At 48.7% G+C, this 18,962-nt stretch overlaps 1 protein-coding gene across 2 annotated transcripts in view; it reads left to right on the forward strand.

The window, feature by feature from the left end:
- LOC111854600 (dedicator of cytokinesis protein 4-like) overlaps positions 1-18,962 on the forward strand; it is a 99,704-nt gene that overhangs the window by 61,840 nt on the left and 18,902 nt on the right. Inside the window, exons 24-42 of one of the 2 annotated variants that reach the window (XM_072711728.1) lie at positions 24-151; positions 815-949; positions 1,176-1,274; positions 1,528-1,622; positions 2,262-2,337; positions 2,902-3,002; positions 3,089-3,147; positions 3,257-3,405; positions 3,823-3,908; positions 4,734-4,760; positions 5,656-5,751; positions 7,513-7,573; positions 8,997-9,090; positions 9,195-9,343; positions 10,563-10,649; positions 12,183-12,287; positions 14,302-14,443; positions 15,459-15,625; positions 16,215-16,301. In XM_072711728.1, coding sequence (XP_072567829.1) covers positions 24-151; positions 815-949; positions 1,176-1,274; positions 1,528-1,622; positions 2,262-2,337; positions 2,902-3,002; positions 3,089-3,147; positions 3,257-3,405; positions 3,823-3,908; positions 4,734-4,760; positions 5,656-5,751; positions 7,513-7,573; positions 8,997-9,090; positions 9,195-9,343; positions 10,563-10,649; positions 12,183-12,287; positions 14,302-14,443; positions 15,459-15,625; positions 16,215-16,301 — 1,943 coding nt within the window. The remainder of the gene's footprint in view (positions 1-23; positions 152-814; positions 950-1,175; positions 1,275-1,527; positions 1,623-2,261; positions 2,338-2,901; positions 3,003-3,088; positions 3,148-3,256; positions 3,406-3,822; positions 3,909-4,733; positions 4,761-5,655; positions 5,752-7,512; positions 7,574-8,996; positions 9,091-9,194; positions 9,344-10,562; positions 10,650-12,182; positions 12,288-14,301; positions 14,444-15,458; positions 15,626-16,214; positions 16,302-18,962) is intronic. The other variant, XM_072711730.1, reaches the window with a different exon arrangement.

Here is an 18,962-nt window from a genome sequence, read left to right on the forward strand (position 1 = left end):
GCTGGCCCCTTCTGCCTCCGCAGAATCCAGGTGCATCCTGCTGCCAGTGGTTCTGCATCACCTCCAGGTTCACCTCCAGGAACAGAGGGATCTGGTGATGTGTGCCCAGGTGCTGAGCAGTGTGCTCTCAATCACAATGAGGGACAACACGGTGAGGAAGCCAACGTTCACTGCGACCCGACCATGACCTGACTGCAGCCCGACCATGACCTGATCACAACTCGCGTGTGACTCGACAGCGACCTGACAGCTACCCGACTGTGACCTAACTGCGACCTGACTGCCCCGTGTCTGCATCTCAACCATGACTCAACTGTTACCTGACTGTAACTCACCTGAACAGTGACCCGACCAAGACTGAACTGCAACCTGACAATGACGTAGTGCATTTAGAAAGCATGAGTTGAATTATCTGTTCAATGCGTATAGTATACAGTCACATGACCATGACCTGACCGTGTGCCAACCATGACCACATGATGACTCAGATGAAGTACAGATTTAGTGTTCTTGAAGAGGATTATCTGAATTATCTGTTCAGAGCGCATAGTATACAGACTCACAAACACGAACGCGGTATTGCTTGCTAAAATCATGACCTGCGCTCATCTATTTCACCTTGAACGCTGGCAGAGGAGACCGGAAGCCCAGCAGAGAGAGCACTCTGACTCCTGGAACCTGTAATGGGGGCAGTGGTCTGCAAACAAAGCGTCAGCTCTGCTACGAGTAGCCCTTCCGTCAGACAGAGTCCCGTGGTGGTCTCAGGCCAGACCCCCATTCCCCCCCTCACTCTCCACCCCTCTGCCACGTGCAGGACCCGTCGTCGGCCGAGGTGGTGAGCGCTATCGTGCGGAGTCTCCTGGGCGTGCTTCTGGCAACCATCCTGGAGGTGACCAATCGGCCACAGCCAGCAGGGACGGCCATGCGACTGCAGTTCCAGGATGTCACGGTGAGCATGCCCAGGAGGCAGCTCCGCCTCCTTCCAGAATAATCTGCATCCATTGCACAGTCCCTGCAGTGTTCAGTGCTTAGATTGTCCCTGTAGAACATTACATGGCATAAAGCTTCAGTTATAAATGCCCGAGTGCCCCCCTCCCCGTGTGTGTCTGCATGTCTGTCACATGCAAGTTGCGGTGGCTCGTTCATGTCCCGTTTCCTGGTTTGCGTGGACCCAGGGCGAATTCGTAGCCTGCTTACTGGCTCTGCTGCGACAGATGACAGACAGACACTACCAGCAGCTGCTGGAGGGATTCACGGGCAAGGACGCGCTGAAGGTAAATGCAGATTCTGTCACTCGATTCGCATTTCTGCCTGTGAGGTGTTTGTCCCCACTCATGGAGAAGCTCTGTCACTGTCTGCCAGTGAGAACCGATTAAAAAGATGCCACTTAACCCCATATAAGTTGGCATCCATTAGTACAAAGCAGAAACAGCTCATGGCAGACGTGACTAGACGATAGCAGATGCATGCCATGTCTGAGCACACAGCTTCTACATGATCAGGTCACAGTGTCTGTTTCCCTTTCAGGATTTCCTTCTGCAGATATTCACAGTCTTTCGGATTCTTATCCGACCAGAGATGTTCCCAAAGGACTGGACTGTAATGAGACTGGTCACCAACAAGTGAGCCCCCCCCCCCACTTACACACACACACACAGATACAGACACACACACACACACACAGATACAGACACACACACACACACACAGATACAGACACACACACAGACACATACAGATACAGACACACACAGACACATACAGACACACACAGATACAGACACACACACACACACAGATACAGACACATACAGACACACACACACACAGATACAGACACACACACAGACACATACAGATACAGACACACACAGACACAGACACACACAAAGACACACAGAGACATAGCCACATACAGAAAGACACACACACAATTGTAATTGTCATAGAGCATGGGTTACCGTGGTTACAGTGTCAGACTCGGCATCAGCTTTATTGGCCGTTGACACACCGACTCTCAGTGGCTATGATACGCACAGTAAATACATGCACAGTTAAGCCAAGACAAATGGGCACATGCAGTCTGGCTGATGCATACAGCGTGCATGTGTGGTTGTTAAAGGTACAAAAGCCTGCCTTTAAACACTTCTCCACAAAAAAGAAGTGTGTTAGTTAATGCTTCTGTTTTGCAATTCTTTCCTCCTTATAATAGAATTTATGCAAATGAATGACTTTCATTTCCTGTGTTGCTTTCCCTGCAGCGTTATCATCACTACTGTGCTGTACCTGTCTGATGCCCTAAGAAAGAACTTCCTGAACGAGGGTTTTGACTACAAGGTGAGAGGCAGGTGCAGATGTGAGCCAGGTGTGGTTGGCCGCTGGTCCCGCTCCAAGAGGTCCCAGCCCAATCCCAATCCTGAAGTCTGGGAAACCTGATATGTAGCCTGCAAGAGTGAATGGCCCTGCTAGTCTGGTGCTCACTGCATCATTATGCACAATACGCTGTTATTGCTGAGTATCTTTTAGTAAAAGAACTGTAGCTGCAAAACAATTCATTCTCCTGATATCAGTAAATACATGCTGAGGCCTGGTTCATTTCCTGTGTTTAATGTGTGCATGCAGTTACACAGTTCACCTGTGCGGGGTGACAGTGAGTCAGTCAGCCTATGGCTATCCCTGTTACTCCGGGCTAAAATCATACTGTGTGTCAGAAAAACACTTCCCTGCCGCATTGGAACAGGTCGCTGGGTGATGAGGTCATGGCCACTTGGCTTCTGATAGTAGCTTTGTGACATGTTGATTGCTGCTGCTGTCGTGTGACCCAGTCAGAATGGTGCTAAAGGGATCAGGAGCACATCTGGTGACATCCGGCTCACCCCTCCTGAAATGTCACTCTCCTAGGTCTGGGATTCCTACTTCTACCTCTCTGTGATCTTCATCAACCAGCCCTGCCTACAGCTTGAGAGCTTCTCCCCAACGAAGAGGAAGAGAATCGTAGAGAAGTGAGTGCCTGTGAGCTCTGCCGTCTGCGGCGCCGCCGTCTGCTCACCCAGGGATCTGATGTTTTGTTTTTCTCTTCTGCCACAAGGTACGGCGACATGAGGGTGATGATGGGCTGTGAGATCTTCAGCATGTGGCAGAATCTGGGTAGGAGAAAGGCTGCTGGCCGTCTTGGGACTGAGAAGGAGTCGTGATACGTTTTCACATTGCCTCTTGGAGATTAGAAGGTGTGCTCTTTGATCTATGCTCTTTCCAGGGCAGCACAAGCTGAACTTCATCCCTGCCATGATCGGGCCCTTCCTGGAGGTGACGCTGGTGCCCCAGCAAGATCTCCGCAATGTCATGATCCCCATATTCCATGACATGATGGACTGGGAGCAAAGGAGAAGTGGAAACTTCAAACAGGTGCAGTCTCTGCCTCCTAGTGGTAGGTTGAGGAATTACACAGCAGTTTGCAGACTGTGGCTACTCTAGCTGTCTACCAGTTCAGTCTGGGACGTCTAGCAGCTGAGCCCAGAGCCCCAGTACGTGGCGGTATGGCTGAGAGCCGACTCTGCCTTGGGAAAGGAACCTTGGAGTCTCCAGGAGTAGCCGGGGCAGACTAATCGCTTACGTGTCTCAATGGCAGAGCAGTCGGGCTTCCAGGGAACCAGGAAGGTCTTTTCCTCCACAAATCCCATCTCTTCACAGCCCCGAGATCAGTAAACACTGAACCATCCAAGAGCTTAATCACCTTACATGTTCCTCTGATTGATAAAATAAGGAGACCCCCCACCCCCACAGGAACCTGTGTGTCAAACCCCTCCATCTCACCTGCCATAGGTGGAGGCCAAACTGATCGACAAGCTGGACAGTCTGATGTCTGAGGGCAAGGGGGACGAGACCTACAGGGAGCTCTTCAACAGCATGTGAGTCCCGGGGCCTTTGAGGCCGACAGCTTCAACTCCTTCGCCCTCCTCATCCTGGGCCGCCCTCCTCATCCTGGGCCGCCCTCCTCATCCTGGGCCGCCCTCCTCATCCTGGACCGCCCCCTTCTCATCTGGGCCCGCCCTCCTCATCCTGGGCCGCCCTCCTCATCCTGGACCGCCCTCCTCATCCTGGCCCGCCCTCCTCATCCTGGCCCGCCCTCCTCATCCTCTTTCGCCCTCCTCATCCTGGGCCGCCCTCCTCATCCTCTTTCGCCCTCCTCATCCTGTGCCGCCCTCCTCATCCTGGGCCGCCCTCCTCATCCTCCTTCGCCCTCCTCATCCTGGCCTGCCCTCCTCATTCTGGGCTGCCCACCTCATCCTGGCCCGCCCTCTTCATCCTCCTTCGCCCTCCTCATCCTGGGCCGCCCACCTCATCCTCCTTCGCCCTCCTCATCCTCCTTCGCCCTCCTCATCCTGGCCTGCCCTCCTCATTCTGGGCCGCCCACCTCATCCTGGCCCGCCCTCCTCATCCTCCTTCGCCCTCCTCATCCTGGGCCGCCCTCCTCATCCTCCTTCGCCCTCCTCATCCTGGGCCGCCCTCCTCATCCTGGGCCGCCCACCTCATCCTGGGCCGCCCTCCTCATCCTCCTTCGCCCTCCTCATCCTGGCCTGCCCTCCTCATTCTGGGCCGCCCTGCTTGCTGTAGACGCTTGTGATTTTTTTTCCAACTAGCTCTCTGTTAACGCCTGTGAGTGTTAGTGTGAGTGTTAGTGTGAGTGTTAGTGCATTAAAAGGCCTCTGTTCTATCACTGCTGCCTGGACCAGCATTCCGCTGTTTGGGCCCTACCCTAGGTAAGACCTGCTCTCTTTGCATGTGTGTGCCTGTGGATTATGCTCCCCAAATGAACTAAATGTTCCCCACAATGTAGTAAAAACCTCTTTTTTTTTTTGACGTTTTGGGGACCATATTTCAGGGGTTAAGGTCGTCAAGTTGAGATTAGAATTTTCCTCATAGAAATGAAAGAAGTGTCCCCACAAAGATATATTTACAAACCTGTGTGTGTGTGTGTGTGTTTGTGTGCCCGTGTGTGTGTGTGGGTCAGATATGCATTACTTTGTGATAAAAACCTGTTATTTTGGTGTTGTGGGGACCATTTTTTCGGTATATTGAAATAGGGGATATTCAAATTTAAAAAAATCTGACTGCAATCAAAAACTTAAAATGCCACAAACTTGTATTTTGTTTGGTTACTTATGGGTAAGGCTAGGGCTGAGTAGGGGTTAAGGTTGGCATTGTAGGGATTACAGTTTTGCCCATAGAAATGAATGGAGAGTTACGAAAAAGATATTAGTACAGGTCTGTGTATGTGTGTGCCTGTGTGTGTGTGTGTGTATGTGGTACTATGTGTGTGGTACTGTGTGTGTGCTATTGTGTGTGTGTGTGTGTGTGTGTGTGTTTGTTTGTGCTACCGTGTCTGTGTGTGTGTGTGTATGTGGTACTGTGTGTGTGCTATTGTGTGTGTGTGTGTGTGTTTGTTTGTGGTACTGTGTGTGTGTGTGTGTGTGTATGTGGTACTGTGTGTGTGCTATTGTGTGTGTGTTTGTGCTACTGTGTCTGTGCTACTGTGTGTGTGTTTGTGTGTGTGTGTGTGTTTGTTTGTGCTACCGTGTGTGTGTGTGTGTGTGTGTGTGTGTGTGTGGCCCGCACCCAGCTGCTAAGTGGACCTTGTGCTGTGCCTCTCATTAGCCTCCTGAAGAAAATTGAGCGTGAGACGTGGAGGGAGAGCGGCGTCTCCCTGGTGGCTACTGTCACCCGGCTCATGGAACGGCTGCTGGACTACAGGTGCGAAGGCCCTCTCACCCTCGCACTCTGTCCCGAAGGCCCTCTCACCCTCGCACTCTGTCCCGAAGGCCCTCTCACCCTCGCACTCTGTCCCGAAGGCCCTCTCACCCGCACACTCTGTCCCGAAGGCCCTCTCACCCGCACACTCTGTGCCGAAGGCCCTCTCACCCTCGCACTCTGTCCCGAAGGCCCTCTCACCCTCGCACTCTGTCCCGAAGGCCCTCTCACCCTCGCACTCTGTCCCGAAGGCCCTCTCACCCGCACACTCTGTCCCGAAGGCCCTCTCACCCGCACACTCTGTCCCGAAGGCCCTCTCACCCGCACACTCTGTCCCGAAGGCCCTCTCACCCGCACACTCTGTCCCGAAGGCCCTCTCACCCTCGCACTCTGTCCCGAAGGCCCTCTCACCCGCACACTCTGTCCCGAAGGCCCTCTCACCCGCACACTCTGTCCCGAAGGCCCTCTCACCCGCACACTCTGTCCCGAAGGCCCTCTCACCCTCACACTCTGTCCCGAAGGCCCTCTCACCCTCACACTCTGTCCCGAAGGCCCTCTCACCCTCACACTCTGTCCCGAAGGCCCTCTCACCCGCACACTCTGTCCCGAAGGCCCTCTCACCCGCACACTCTGTCCCGAAGGCCCTCTCACCCGCACACTCTGTGCCGAAGGCCCTCTCACCCGCACACTCTGTCCCGAAGGCCCTCTCACCCGCACACTCTGTGCCGAAGGCCCTCTCACCCGCACACTCTGTCCCGAAGGCACTCTCACCCTCACACTCTGTCCCGAAGGCCCTCTCACCCGCACACTCTGTCCCGAAGGCCCTCTCACCCTCACACTCTGTCCCGAAGGCCCTCTCACCCTCACACTCTGTCCCGAAGGCCCTCTCACCCTCACACTCTGTCCCGAAGGCCCTCTCACCCGCACACTCTGTCCCGAAGGCCCTCTCACCCGCACACTCTGTCCCGAAGGCCCTCTCACCCGCACACTCTGTCCCGAAGGCCCTCTCACCCGCACACTCTGTCCCGAAGGCCCTCTCATCCGCACACTCTGTGCCGAAGGCCCTCTCATCCGCACACTCTGTGCCGAAGGCCCTCTCACCCGCACACTCTGTGCCGAAGGCCCTCTCATCCGCACACTCTGTGCCGAAGGCCCTCTCATCCGCACACTCTGTCCCGAAGGCACTCTCACCCTCACACTCTGTCCCGAAGGCCCTCTCACCCTCACACTCTGTCCCGAAGGCCCTCTCACCCGCACACTCTGTGCCGAAGGCCCTCTCACCCGCACACTCTGGCCCGAAGGCCCTCTCACCCGCACACTCTGGCCCGAAGGCCCTCTCACCCGCACACTCTGGCCCAAAGGCCCTCTCACCCGCACACTCTGGCCCAAACGCCCTCTCACCCGCTCACTCTGGCCTGAATGCCCTCTCACCCGCACACTCTGGACCGAATGCCCTCTCACCCGCACACTCTGGACCGAAGGCCCTCTCACCCGCACACTCTGGCCCAAACGCCCTCTCACCTGCACACTCTGGCCCAAACACCATCTCATCTGCACACTCTGGCCCAAACACCATCTCACCTGCACACTCTGGCCCAAACACCATCTCACCCGCACACTCTGGCCTGAACGCCCTCTCACCCACATGTTCTCTCCCGAACGCCCTCTCACCCACACACTCTGACCCTCTCACCTGCACACTCTGGCTCCTCCTGACCTCCCTGGTCTCTGTCCCATTTGGCTAAATGTTTCTGTCTTTTGCAGGGACTGCATGAAAGTGGGGGAGGTGGACGGCAAGAAGATCGGTTGCACCGTCAGCCTCCTGGTCAGTCGGCCAGTTAGACAGTCATAATGTCATTCACTGTACCGTCAGCCTCCTGGTCAGTCGGCCAGTTAGACAGTCATAATGTCATTCACTGTACCGTCAGCATCCTGGTCAGTCGGCCAGTTAGACAGTCATAATGTCATTCACTGCACCGTCAGCCTCCTGGTCAGTCGGCCAGTTAGACAGTCATAATGTCATTCACTGCACCGTCAGCCTCCTGGTCAGTCGGCCAGTTAGACAGTCATAATGTCATTCACTGCACCGTCAGCCTCCTGGTCAGTCGGCCAGTTAGACAGTCATAATGTCATTCACTGCACCGTCAGCCTCCTGGTCAGTCGGCCAGTTAGACAGTCATAATGTCATTCACTGCACCGTCAGCCTCCTGGTCAGTCAGCCAGTTAGACAGTCATAATGTCAATCACTGCACCGTCAGCCTCCTGGTCAGTCGGCCAGTTAGACAGTCATAATGTCATTCACTGCACCGTCAGTATCCTGGTCAGTCGGCCAGTTAGACAGTCATAATGTCATTCACTGTACCGTCAGTATCCTGGTCAGTCGGCCAGTTAGACAGTCATAATGTCATTCACTGTACCGTCAGTATCCTGGTCAGTAAGCCAATTAAATGGATCCTACTGCATTACAGGCTTTGCAGCCAATATTTACAGTCATTTCGTGATAAGTGATAAGTGGTCATTGTCAACACACCACAGCACAGCACACAGTGCGCAACAATGAAATGTGACCTCTGCATTTGACCCATATGTGACTTTCGTGACATAGCAGGGGGCAGCTAATTCAGCGCCCGGGGAGCAGTGCTTGGGGACGGTACCTTGCTCAGGGTACCTCAGTGGTGACTTGCTGGTGGGGGATTCGAACCTGCAATCTTTCAATTACAAGTGCGCTACCCTAACCATCAAGCCACCACTGCCTGCTAGCTAGCAAACAATTAAATATACCTTTGTATCCCTCTTGGCTGTTCCTTCAGCCTCTGTCCGTAGACATTTTAAATGGATCCTTGCACTATTATTGGCTGTCCCATCGGCCTCCTGGTCATTCCCCCACTTAAATGGACCCTCGTGTCCTTATTGGCTGTCCCATCTGCCTCCTGGTCATTCCCCCACTTAAATGGACCCTCGTGTCCTTATTGGCTGTCCCATCGGCCTCCTGGTCATTCCCCCACTTAAATGGACCCTCGTGTCCTTATTGGCTGTCCCATCAGCCTCCCTGTCAGGAGGCACTTTTAATGAAATGAGCTGATCGATCTGGGTTTCTGCCCAATCGTTTCTGAGGTTCAGTTCTGCATTTGGTTCTTCCTCTTGGTTCGGGCTGCTGAGGCCTTATCTTGTGCAAATCAGCAGCAGGAAAATAAGTCTGCGTGTGTCTGCAAGCATCAGCCGCATCTCAATGGTTTCGCTTTCCTCAGAATTTCTACAAGACAGAGCTGAACAAGGAGGAGATGTACATCCGCTACATCCACAAGCTGTACGACCTGCACCTGAAAGCGCAAAACTACACAGGTGAAGAGTTTGTGTGTATGTGCGTGAGAACGGGCCCTCCCATCGGCTCCGCCCCCACCCTAATGCAGAGCTGGGCCACATCTCCCCCCTCCCCCCCCCTCCAGAGGCTGCCTATACACTGCTGCTGTACGACGAGCTGCTGGAGTGGTCAGAGAGGCCGCTGCGTGAGTTCCTCAACTACCCCATGCAAACCGAATGGCAGCGCAAGGAAGCCATGCACCTCACCATCATACAGAACTTTGACCGTGGCAAGGTGGGTGGGGCTAGGCGCAGGCGGTGGGTGTGGCCAGGCTATGTAGGACACGCCCCCTCTGGCCTATTTCAGTAAGTTTAGCTTGCAGATATAGACTTTGCCTATTTATATGTGTGCTAATTTTAAATAAAGCAGTTCAGGTTAAGTGCTTTGCGTAGGTTTTTGAGAGCAGCACCCTGCCTGCCATCTTCTGATTATAAGTTCAGTTCTTTTAGTCATCCCTGCTAGCCTGTGACTTATACCACTGGGTGTCTGGAGTAGCCTGTGACTTATACCACTGGGTGTCTGTAGTAGCCTGTGACTTATACCACTGGGTGTCTGGAGTAGCCTGTGACTTATACCACTGGGTGTCTGTAGTAGCCTGTGACTTATACCACTGGGTGTCTGGAGTAGCCTGTGACTTATACCACTGGGTGTCTGTAGTAGCCTGTGACTTATACCACTGGGTGTCTGGAGTAGCCTGTGACTTATACCACTGGGTGTCTGGAGGCTAAAAGTCTCCCGACACCTTTTGATACGATAAAATTTGCAGAGCAGGGGGGTCCCCCACAATAAATTTCGCTGTGTGTTGGCTAGCACACCGCTAACGTTTGTCACGGCTTGGATGGGATGCCATTATGACAGACTAGTCATCCCACTGCCCCTCACAATAACTTGGTGACTTGGGGGGGGTCCAAGTTAAATGTATAAATACCTCTAACTTACACAACCCAGTTGTTCTTCTAAGGAAGATTTCTATCAGAGTCCAGATCATGGTAATACAGACCTCAAGCTGCATAGGACAATATCTGCAGGATGTTAGGAGATTCTCCCTATACGTCTATGGTTCCGCTACAAATTACATTCCACTACTGTAAGCCAGATAAAGTCCTTTGAGAAGTAGAGGAGTAGCTATGTCTATTTAGTGGCTGTCTGTCTCTCTGCCTTTTCTTTCTATGAATATTTAAAGCCGTCTGTGAGAGGTGCAGGTCTTGGAGTGCTAACATGAGGATGAAAAATCATGTTTAATCATCAAAACCGCCAGCCTCAGTTTTCGAGATGGATATTAGACTTATCATGTACTGCCACCTTGTGGTTGATCTGGTGTACTGCATCAACAACATTTCACAGGGAGGAGCTTAAAAAAGACGTGAATGAGATGGCAAAACACTTTAGTTTGTTTATGTTGTAAGCTGCTGTGCAGTTTGACTTATTATGTTCAAATGCATATCATTTGCAGTGCTGGGAGAATGGGATCATCCTGTGCAGAGAACTGGCAGACCAGTATGAGGCATATTATGATTACAGGAACCTGAGTAAAATGAGGGTGAGTCAATTCCCAGATGAACACCTACAAAGGATTGCCATTCACATATATAAAATATATACTGACATTAATGGTTCTACGGCTGTGGTAGTGATTTTTTGCACGAGTGATCATGAAATATGCATGAAGCTGATGCTGTTCAGTTTAAAAATAAGGTAGCATTTTATAATAAGGCTCTCGTTTGCCACTTGTAAATGGTCGTAACTCATTAATGCAGAAAAAAACTTTTGTAATTTGTAAATGAATGATTTACAAAGTCTTATAACCTAATTAATAATCTGATTATAATCCAATCATGAACCCTTTATAAGCGTAGTCTTATTGTAAAGTGGCACCAAAATTAAATTCACATTGCATTGAAAAGAGGGGGGCATAGTAGGAGCCACATCTCATGCAGAGGGGCTGGCATTATCAGTAGCCAGTGATCAGTGTTGGAGTGTAGCTAACTAGAATTGGCGAATTGGAATTACTATCTTAACTACTTTTTTCAGTAGCTTATCGGTATTGCAGCTACTTTTAAAATGATGTAGCTTTTCCATTAACTATTTCTTGGATAAACGTAGCCCGGCAAAACGATACATCGTTAAAAAATACTACTTACAAAATATGCAACTTTACGAGGGCGCAGATATGTGGCCGTACGAGTGCGGCCCCGTGTGAGCGTATGACAGTTTCCGCCCCGACTGTGGAGGTGCGAGTATCCCCGTGAGACGCCCATTCATTCATGTCAGAAATCGACAACAACCTGTATTATTTTTCTCTCTTTACAAAGACAGGTATTTTCAACTACTAGGTGTTTCTGATTGTTTTTTTTTGCCTGAATACTCTGATGATGGATGTTAAAGGTTTGAGAATTACTTAATGGCAGACAATATTTTACAAATACGCACTTTGGCTCTTGGACAGATTATCAAAATCTCTTTTTTTTTGCTGTAAGCCTTCTAATTTTCACACAGCATTTGTGAAGTATCTTGGTTTATGCCAAAGATAGATACTTTTTGAAATCTTATTGTGATTTGACATTACATTGTTAAAAATATAGATTTTCATTTCAACGTTTAACATCATGTTTCAAATTTTTTATTAATTTACTTTAAGAGTATCCTACAAAACAATTAAGTATTACTGGAGGAAAGCTACTTTTTCTCTCTAGCCTGTAGTGTAGCTACCTACTATATTAAAACAGTAGCTTAACTGTAGCTTAGCTACTCTTAATCACAAGTAGCTTGTAGCTTAAAAAGCTACCGTTTGAATGTAGCTTCTCCAAAACTGCCAATGATATATTTTGATGAGTGACAGGGGAGGGGGCACACTGAGGGCCAATCAGCTTTCAGCGGGGGCCAGTGCCCCTGTGGCCTTTATTTGACCATTTGTTATGTTGTTATGCATTGTACTGTTTGTAAAGGTGGGTGTGACTGGCTGAGTAAAGTGCCTTTTTTTGGTGGTTTTCAGCCATGGGGGGTCGCTGTTATGCCCCCTGTGACACACTGCATGCCTCACTACCTCCTGTCTCTCCTCTCTTTAATCCGGCAGATAATGGAGGCATCTTTGTACGACAAGATCATGGGCCAGCAGCGGCTGGAGCCAGAGTTCTTCAGAGTCGGCTTCTACGGAAAGAAGTTCCCCTTCTTCCTCCGGGTGGGAAGGGGCTGCATTAGCACAGATTAGTGAGCGCTCTGCGCATAAGGATAGATGCTGCAATTAGTGTTTGCGTAAAGATTAGTGCACAGATTAGTGAGCGCTCCGCGCATAAGGATAGATGCTGCAGTTAGCGTTAGCATCAAGATTAGTGCACAGATTAGTGAGCGCTCCGCGCATAAGGATAGATGCTGCAGTTAGCGTTAGCATCAAGATGAGTGCACAGGTTAGTGAGCGCTCTGCGCATAAGGATAGATGCTGCAGTTAGCGTTAGCATCAAGATGAGTGCACAGATTAGTGAGCGCTCTGCGCATAAGGATAGATGCTGCAGTTAGCGTTAGTGTCAAGATGAGTGCTTGGATTAGTGAGCACTCTGCACATAAGGATAGATGCTGCAGTTAGTGTTAGCGTAAAGATTAGTGCACAGATTAGTGAGCGCTCTGCGCATAAGAATAGATGCTGCAGTTAGTGTCAAGATGAGTGCACAGACTAGTGAACGCTCTGTGCATAAGGATAGATGCTGCAGTTAGTGTCAAGATGAGTGCACAGATTAGTGAGCACTGCACATAACAGAGTTGCCAACTTTTCAATTCGAGACAAGTTTGCACACACATTTACATTTATGTAAGAATTTTATTATCTTGTAAATAGTCTGTAGGGTTTGCAAACTACCCTAATGCTCTTGGTGTAGCTAATTTTAGGTTTAGAATGGAATAATATAGATTTGCCGTAAGATTTCTTGCATGAGTATGAGAGTCAGAAAACATGAGTATCAAGCCAGATGTCAATCAGCGTCAGCCTCGAGATTAGTGTACAGATTAGCAAGCGCTCCGTGCATAAGGATGAATGCTGTAGTCAGCGTTAGCCTCGAGACAATTGTACAGATTAGCAAGCGCTCCATGCATAAGGTTGAATGCTGCAGTTAGCGTTAACCTCAAGATGAGTGTATAGATTAGCAAGCTCTCCGTGAATAAGGATAAATGCTGCAGTTAGCGTTAGGCTCGAGATAAGTGTACAGATTAGCGCATGCTATGCACATAAGGATGGATGCTAGAGTTTGTGTTAGCCTAGAGATGTGTACACAGTTCAGTAATTGCTCCGTGCAGAAGGATAAATGCTACAGTTAGCATTAGCCTGCAGATGAGTATACAGATTAGCAAGTGCTCTGTGCATAAGGATAAATGCTGCAGTTAGCATTATTCTTGAGAAGTGTATACACATTAGTGAGCACCTCGTGCATAAAGATAAATGCTACAGTTAGCACTAGCCTCGAGAAGTGAATACACATTAGTGAGCACCCCGTGCATAAGGATAAATGCTACAGTTAGCTTTAGCCTCAAGATGAGTACACAGATTAACGAGTGCTCTGTGCATAAGGATAAATGCTTCAGTTAGCGTTAGCCTGGAGATGAGTACACAGATGGCCCTGAGTTGCTGTTTAACAAACCCAAATGCTGCATGCAATGTCTTCCAATGACCTCTCTTTACAATTTATTAAAATGAAGTGTCACAAATAGGTAACTAGCACCAAAATGCTTATTAACCACATAATAATAAACTATCTGCCTTCTTTCTGAATAGACCCTCATTTACACAAGCTCTGTGGTTTTAACACAGTTTTGCAGTAGAGGGCACTGTACACCACATTTTATCATTACAAAAAACATTTCAATATTTCATCCCCCTCAGGATGTAACATTTGAAAAAAAGACTTTCAATGTAGATTTATTTAGATAAAGTATGTGCTGCTAATTAAGCTGCTACTTGGGAGTTTAGATGCTAAAGCAGGGGTCTCCAACTCCAGTCCTGGACAGCCTGGCTTTTCTATCCTACCGGGCTTCTCCAACCTCCTGGTATTTACCTGAGAACTAGTGTGGCTCAGGTAGGATAGAAAACCTACTGGACAGTAGCTCTCCAGGACCGGAGTTGGAGACCCATGTGCTAAAGCCTTCAAAGGGGTGAGGTCTGGTCTCACCTGGGAATTCTCACATACCCCCCCCCCCCCGCGGTGCAGAATAAGGAGTTCGTGTGCAGGGGCCACGACTACGAGCGCCTGGAGGCCTTCCAGCAGCGCATGCTGAACGAGTTCCCTCAGGCCATCGCCATGCAGCACGTCAACCAGCCCGACGACACCATCTCCCAGGCCGAAGCACAATGCATCCTCTGCAGTGGCTGCTCTCCTCCTGGTGGGGCAGGGACTCGCGGCCTGTGTTAAGTGCACATGAAGTAATGAAGGTCAACGTGATACAATTTAAATGGTGGCACAGAGTCTGGTGCGGACCGGCTCATATGCGTTGGTGGGCCCGGTGTCATTTAGGACGATGACCCCTAGTATCAGCCGTTGCTCAAAGGTGGCGCTGACTGAGGACAGGAGAGCACTCTGTGGTGGAGTGACACAGGCGCGGAAGCCTGGCGTCTGTGTGACCAGTCAATCTGCTCCATCTCTGGGCTCCATATTCACTCGCTCCATATTTATGTGCTGTGCATCTGTCTGAGTCCTTCCTGACCCCCAAGATGTTACACCATACGTGTGTGTGTGTATGTCTGTGTGTGTGTATGTCTGTGTGTGTGTGTGTCTGTGTGTGTGTGTATGTCTGTGTGTATGTGTGTGTATGTCTGTGTATGTCTGTGTGTGTGTGTCTGTGTGTGTATGTGTGTCTGTGTGTGTATGTGTGTGTGTGTGTGTGTGTGTGTATGTCTGTGTGTGTGTGTGTGTGTATGTATGTGTGTGTGTGTGTGTATGTATGTCTGTGTGTGTGTGTATGTATGTCTGTGTGTGTGTGTATGTATGTCTGTGTGTGTGTATGTGTGTGTGTGTGTGTATGCATGTCTGTGTGTGTGTGTATGTATATATGTATGTCTGTGTGTATGTGTGTGTGTGTGTGTTTGTATGTGTATGTGTGAGTGTGTGTGTGTGTGCATGTATGTCTGTGTGTGTGCGTATCATTGAGACAGTTTAATAGACTGACAAAGTTTAAAACGTTCAAATATTACTAAATTGATTTTTATTAAACAGTTTTCAGTCGGTGATGTAAGAGGGCAGTAGGTAATGATGGAGGGGAAGTGAAAGTTTATAAGATTAGATACAGAAAACAAGCCTTCCGCTGGCCCTTTTGGTCATGAGTGGCACGTGCCAACTAGATTGTTACGCCTTGACTGGAGCATATCTAGATCTGCAGATCTACGCCGTGAGTCCGATTGCAGAGGCTCAGGATGTGCTGCAGAGGGATAACGTCTCTGATAACATCAAGAGCTTCTACAAAGTTAACCACATCTGGAGGTTCCGCTATGACCGGCCCTTCCACAAGGGAACTAAGGACAAGGAGAACGAGTTTAAGGTAGGCCCCTCTCCACCCCCCGTAGAGTGTATTGTCGAGGCTTAGCGCTCAGGTAATTTGTTATTAAAGGGATGAGCGTGAAGTTGGGTGACCCCTGATTGCTGGTCAGGTTACTCTGCAGTTCGGTGAGGGCTCAGTGCAGATCTGCTGGCGGGGGCTAGTCTTTCTCTGGGATGGTATCTCAGAGACACAGGAGGTCGATGTTGTGGTAGAAGAAGCGTGGCTACGCCTGCTTTGGTTTTTAATTTGCTATAATCCCGCAATAATGTAATGATCTGCTAAATCCGCCCAGCTTCTCATGGATTCCATGTGAGGACGGTGTGGTGAGCTCTCCGAGGGCTATTAGGGAGGGTTATTATACTGCAGTTAGTGGGAAACGGATTTTTAAGGGAGTCCGGAAAAAAGGCTGTGAGTTACAGCATCGGTGAGGCAGAGCAGAAGAGATGATTCTGGGATTTTTTAAAGTGAGAAGCAAAAGAGGGTCCAAAATTCATACAGTTGGGCCAACTTTATCATTAGCCAATTATATGTTTTGAGTGACAACTTTCAGCTAGATCCAGAACAGTGACCATGTGATTTTTCTGTGTAGAGCCTTTGGGTGGAACGGACAACTTTGACCCTGGTACAGAGCCTGCCTGGTATCTCTCGCTGGTTTGAAGTGGAGAAACGGGAAGTGGTGAGTACGGCTTCGGACTGTCATTGAGCTAAACTGTGCACTGAGTAAGGCTACATACCAAGTAAGGCTGTGCACTGAGTAAGGCTACATACCAAGTAAGGCTGTGCACTGAGTAAGGCTACATACCAAGTAAGGCTATGCACTGAGTAAGGCTACATACCAAGTAAGGCTGTGCACTGAGTAAGGCTACATACCAAGTAAGGCTGTGCACTGAGTAAGGCTACATACCAAGTAAGGCTGTGCACTGAGTACGGCTACATACCAAGTAAGGCTGTGCACTGAGTACGGCTACATACCAAGTAAGGCTGTGCACTGAGTAAGGCTACATACCAAGTAAGGCTGTGCACTGAGTAAGGCTACATACCAAGTAAGGCTTTTCACTGAGTAAGGCTACATACCAAGTAAGGCTGTGCACTGAGTAATGCAACATACCAAGTAAGGCTGTGCACTGAGTAAGGCTACATACCAAGTAAGGCTGTGCACTGAGTAATGCAACATACCAAGGAACACTGCACACTGAGTAACCCTGGGTTCACACCATGAGCAGCGAGAGCGTCAAAGTAACCGGAAGTTGTTCATTAGGAGGACCGGAGCGTCGCATTGTGATTTGGGGAGCGAGAGAGTCAAAATGAAGTTGAAGCCCAGTCAACTTTATGATAATGAGCTATGACACGGTTCGCTGGCAACCAGTCGGAATGTAGGGATGGTTCGCTAAAGAGAGTTCCATAGAACACAAGCATGTAAACCAGTCGGGATGTAGGGATGGTTCGCTAAAGAGAGTTCCATAGAATACAAGCATGTAAACTTTTGTTCAGACCAAACAGTTCCCAAGCTCCATCAGGGTAAAAACCGTGAGACAGAATTCATCTCCACACGGTATTTTACCCTCTGGACATGGCACAAATACCCATGTTTGGGCAACATGAACTTACACATTGAAAAAAAACCATGTAGACATGCATTTTTATATCGCGTCAGTACGGTATAAATGTATGTGTTAGAAAGGTCTCTGGTGCTGATATATACCCAGGCTAATACTTTTCTGTTCAAGGTCAAATACTAGAACTCATGGCCATAGGTGTAAATTAGTGGGAGAACATTTTAAAATGAATTTGAGGAAGCACTTCTTTACACAGCGTGTAGTTAGAGTATGGAATAGTCTTCCTGCTAGTGTAGCGGAAGCTAAAACCCTGGGTTCCTTTAAATCAGAGCTAGATAAGATTTTAACAACTCTGAGCTATTAGTTAAGTTCTCCCCAAACGAGACTGATTGACCGAATGGCCTCCTCTCATTTGTAAATTTCTTATGTTTCAGAATGTAGTGCATTGTATTGGTTGCTGTTTTATAATATTCTGGCTTTTAATCATAGCCACTGAAATTAAAATTTTGAGAAAATGTCAACTAAGAGTTTCATTGTTTTGTTTGATGCACTGAATTAATATATCTGACTTAGAGCAAGTGAAGTAAAGGCGCAAAGTAGCCTGGGACGGAGTTCGAGACCCAGACAGTCCAATATAACACAACATAAACAACACTGTTATTATAAGATTCCATTAACATCCATTATCGAGGTTATCAAAGACACATTGTTACAGGCTTTCATTTTACTTCCAGGTATTTTTTACTGGCAACAATATCATTAAAGCCTGTTTGATACAGAGAGAACTTATTATTGGTGAATTGGTGGAGTTGGTGAAGTAATACTATCGCATACTATTTTGGTGCCAAAGAATGCAAAATAATGTGAATTCTCGGTAACTTTAATGTTATTTATTTAAAGCAGTAGTGTTTGTCTTAACATAATCACGTGCTTTGACAAATTATAGCCTATCGACAGACAGTACAAAGATAAGCTACAAAATTGTTTGCTCTGCAGGCCACTTTAATAATTTTACGAGACCTAGCATTGTGAGCAACCTTGTCTCCGCCCACTCTGTCTACATCACAGAGCATCCACAGCATTCGCTAGTGTCGCGGAAAGTGTGACTGTACGGTAAGGCTACCTACCAAGTAACACTACGCACCGGGAAGGGTTGCGCATTAAGAAAATACATTAGGCTACATATATATGAGACTAGTAAGGCTACATAGTCTCCAGTAATTCTTTGCTTTGATATTACTTAAGGATGAACTATTTTATATTTATTTTATGTCCATAACACACCCATCATTTCTTGTGCTTTCCATGATGGTTAATCTTACCAGATTTTGCATTTGCATTTGCACGACTGTCTGTTTGCATAGCATTATTGCTTATTTTCATGGTCAAATGATTAAAGAAGTTTTTAGACTTAAAAAACATGTCTTGAAGTTCCACTGTCTGCAATCCCAGTAAGTATCACACCTGGTCACACTATGAGAGATACATTTGGGTAGATTTGAGGCAGACTTGCTCCCCTCCTCCCTTTCTCTGTTGCCATTTCTCCAGGCAGTACCTCCGCTGTACAGTCTGCTTCATGACTGCTCCTAGGAGCACACTGAGCCTTAAGAGGCACCCTAAGTGGGAATGTGTGTACATGGTTGTGTGAACTGGAGCCCCAGGACGTCCAGCTAGTGGGGTGATGCTCACCGTGACGCCCAGCCAGTGGGGTGATGCTCACTGTGACGCCCAGCCATTGGGGTGATGCTCACTGTGACGCTCTTTCAGTGGGGTGATGATCA

This window comes from Paramormyrops kingsleyae, chromosome 1, assembly GCF_048594095.1.
Source record: "Paramormyrops kingsleyae isolate MSU_618 chromosome 1, PKINGS_0.4, whole genome shotgun sequence".
In the NCBI taxonomy this organism is placed as follows: domain Eukaryota; kingdom Metazoa; phylum Chordata; class Actinopteri; order Osteoglossiformes; family Mormyridae; genus Paramormyrops; species Paramormyrops kingsleyae.